Raw genomic sequence first — 3,299 nt, 5'->3', positions numbered from 1 at the left:
TAAATGCCAATGATCCTGTCTCTAATTCCCTGTCTTTAAAAGGTTCTATTGAACCCCAGGAAAAGTAGTTGGCATGGGAAAAGCGTGCTTCCTGGACAGAGGTGAGGGAGTAGGCATGAGAGTGGTATAAAGTGATAGGTGGTTTACAGACACAGACATGTCAGGGAACCTTTGCAGGCAGGTAGCCCGCTAGCTGATATCCGTAGACCTTGCTCAGCCGAGTTCTTTGTGCACATCTCCCACTGGGCTCCTCTGGCCCAGAGATGACGTTGTCTGCTGAAAGATGAAGTAAAGAGGCTTTAAGGAGTTTGTGGCCTTGAATCAATCACACAAGCAAGGGTGAAAGGACTGAGCCTAAAATGGAGCTGCCCCTGAATGATCTGAGTCTTCATCAGGCAGCATCTTGCACGCGGACCATCACCTGATGATGGGAACAAACTTGTGTTTGGGTGAAACAGGCTTCCCCATTGCAGGTTATTGTAACACTTGTGTTGTAGTAAGGTGCAGAATTACTCAATGCCCACTTCAAGTTTACCACTGAGATTATTTCCCAACCCCCTCCTCTAACTGGCACCATTGCTCAAAACTAACTTCTTGCTCTCCCTAGGTGTCTCAAGAACCCCTTGCGGGCCTTTATATTCTGTCATGCTTACCTAGCTGATCGGGACATGGAGTGTCTGTCTCAGTACCCAAGCCTTAGTCAGCTAAAGGAGCTGCACCTGATTCATATCCTAATGTGGACCACCAATCTTGAGCCCCTTGGAGCCCTGCTAGAGAAAGCTGCTGCTACTCTCGAGATCCTCACCTTAAAGGACTGTCGGATCCAGGACTCTCAACTCAGGGTCCTCCTGCCTGCCCTGAGCCGCTGCTCCCAGCTCACCACCTTCTACTTTGGTGGAAATGAGACCTCCACGAATGCTCTGACAGACCTGCTGCGTCACACAGGCGGGCTGAGCAAGTTAGGCCTGGAGTTGTATCCTGCCCCTCTGGAGAGTCTTGACCACAGGGGTCATGTCAACTGGGAGATCCTTGCCCCAATTCGGGCTGAGCTGATGCGGACGCTCAGGGAAGTCAGGCAGCCCAAGAGGATCTTTTTTGGTCCCGTTCCCTGCCCTTCCTGTGGCTCATGGCCATCTGAGACAGTGGACTTCCATCTTTGCTCCTAGGGAAGAGCTGGTTAGTGGAATGGATAAGCTTTCTTCTGGATCCTTGGACACTGAAATCTAGGACATAGGTGCTTTTTTTTTTTTATGGAGTTTTGCTCTCCCTCTCAGGCTGAATTACAGTGGCACAATCTCATCTCACTGCAACCTCCACCTCCCAGGTTCAAGTGGGAGGCCTTAGCCTCCCTAGTAGCTGGTGTTACTGGCGTGTGCCACCACGCCCATCTAATTTTTGTATTTTTAGTAGAGACAGGGTTTCATGATGTTGGCAAAGGCTGGCCTCGAACTCCTGACCTCAAGTGATCTGACCACCTTGGCCTTCCACAGTGCTGGGTTTACAGGCAAGAGCAGCCGTGCCCGGTGAGGTGCATCTTAAAGCAAGCACACAGCTGTGTGTTTCAGGCAAGTGCTGACTGGAAGTGGAGAAACAAAGGCGACTCAGCTGGGGCAGGACTGGGTGAAAACGCTGACTTGGCATTGATGAGGCCTTCAGGGACCTGTTTCCTAGACTCAGAAATGGAACCTGAAGTTCTAGAGTGATGCAGAAGTTACCCCCGCAAGGATGGTTATTTGAAAATGTCATAAATAAATGGAACCTGAATGGAAACTTTCTGGTGTCTTCCATGATTGATCAATCTGTTTTAGCTATTTATACATCAGAAATCTCTAGTTGCTGATGAAAGGCACTAAGTTTTCTGTGGTTGAGGTTCAGTTACAGCAAATCCAGGCATCCAAACTGAAATGTGATCATTTTGATTAATTCCCATCCATTTTTTACCCTCTTCAGTCGTCTGTTTCTTACTTGCTTTCTCCCATGCCTGTTCACTGGGTTCATTCACAAGAGATGCACACTTAGGGCCTGGAACATTCTGTGTGGGCAATGATGATGAGCACTGAAATCTACCCTCTTCTCAGGGGCCCTCACTGCTCCCCAGATACCGAGACCCTGCTCACTCCTAACGGGCAGATCCAGAGGAATCCGTTCCTGAAACCTGGCCATGCCAGGAAACAGCTTCACTGCACCAGGGGCTGCCCCCTGACCTGGAAGAGAATGGCCATAGCGTGTATTGCAGGAGCCTGGTGACATCACCAACTCTTGCCTGTCCTGACGGTGGCTGGTGGGTTTCACTGAATTAAGGTAGTTGTGTCCAATTTCCCTTTTAGAAAAATGCATATTACCTATTCTAAGTATTTCTAGTGCACATTAATACAATAATACATCTTTTGGAAAGTTAATTCATATCAATGAGATATCTTCCTGTAACGTCTCCCTTCTCTCCTTATCAAGAAACATGAGACACCAGGGCACTGACCTGTAGGCAGTGTTCCTGCACTGCCTTGAGAATCTCTTTGGAACCTGCCCCATGTGGGCCAGGAAGCTCTCTGATGGTTCACTCAGGTGAACCTGAGTTCACTGTGTTGACTTCGTTGATCTCAAACTCCTAGACTCAAGTGCTCCTCCTATCTTGGCCTCCCAAAGTGGTGGGATTACAAGCATGAGCCACCGTGCCTAGTTTTACTATTTTTTTAATTTTAAAATTGTTGTGGATGTATAAATATTGTGCATATTTACAGGGTACATCTGATGTTCCTTTCTTTCTTTCTTTTTTTTTTTTTTTTGAGGTGGAGTCTCCCTCTTTCACCCAGGCTGGAGTGCAATGACACAATCTCGGCTCACTGCAAACTCCGCCTCTCAGGTTCAAGAAATTCTACTGCCTCAGCTTCCTGAGTAGCTGGGACTACAGGAGCCCATCACGACACCTGGCTGATTTTTGTATTTTTAGTGGAGACGGGGTTTCACCAGGTTGGCCAGGCTGGTCTCGAACTCCTGACCTCAGGTAATCCACCCACTTGGGCTTCCCAAAGTACTGAGATTATAGACGTGAGCCACCACAACTGGCCTGATATTCTGATACAAGCGTAAAATGTGTAATGTTCAAATCAGGGTAACGCGGGTTTTCACCATCTCAAGGATTTATCATTTCTTTGTGTCAGCAACATTCCAATTCCATTGTTTTAATTATGTAGAAATTTACTATGAACTATTGTCAACATGAGCTGCCCTATGGTGCTACTGAACACTAGATCTTATTCCTTCCTAACTACATTTTTGTACCCATGAACCATCCCCCGCCC

At 47.6% G+C, this 3,299-nt stretch overlaps 1 protein-coding gene across 1 annotated transcript in view; it reads left to right on the top strand.

The window, feature by feature from the left end:
* The window catches only part of LOC105551407 (PRAME family member 17), an 8,746-nt gene extending 7,580 nt beyond the window's left edge, over window positions 1-1,166 (top strand). The window contains exon 2 of the mRNA XM_011996631.1: window positions 608-1,166. Within this exon, the coding sequence (XP_011852021.1) occupies window positions 608-1,166 (559 nt within the window). The remainder of the gene's footprint in view (window positions 1-607) is intronic.
* The last annotated feature ends 2,133 nt before the right edge of the window (window positions 1,167-3,299 follow it).

This window comes from Mandrillus leucophaeus, unplaced genomic scaffold (assembly GCF_000951045.1).
Source record: "Mandrillus leucophaeus isolate KB7577 unplaced genomic scaffold, Mleu.le_1.0 Scaffold52, whole genome shotgun sequence".
NCBI lineage: Eukaryota > Metazoa > Chordata > Mammalia > Primates > Cercopithecidae > Mandrillus > Mandrillus leucophaeus.
This window is presented reverse-complemented; position numbering and strand designations above follow the sequence as displayed.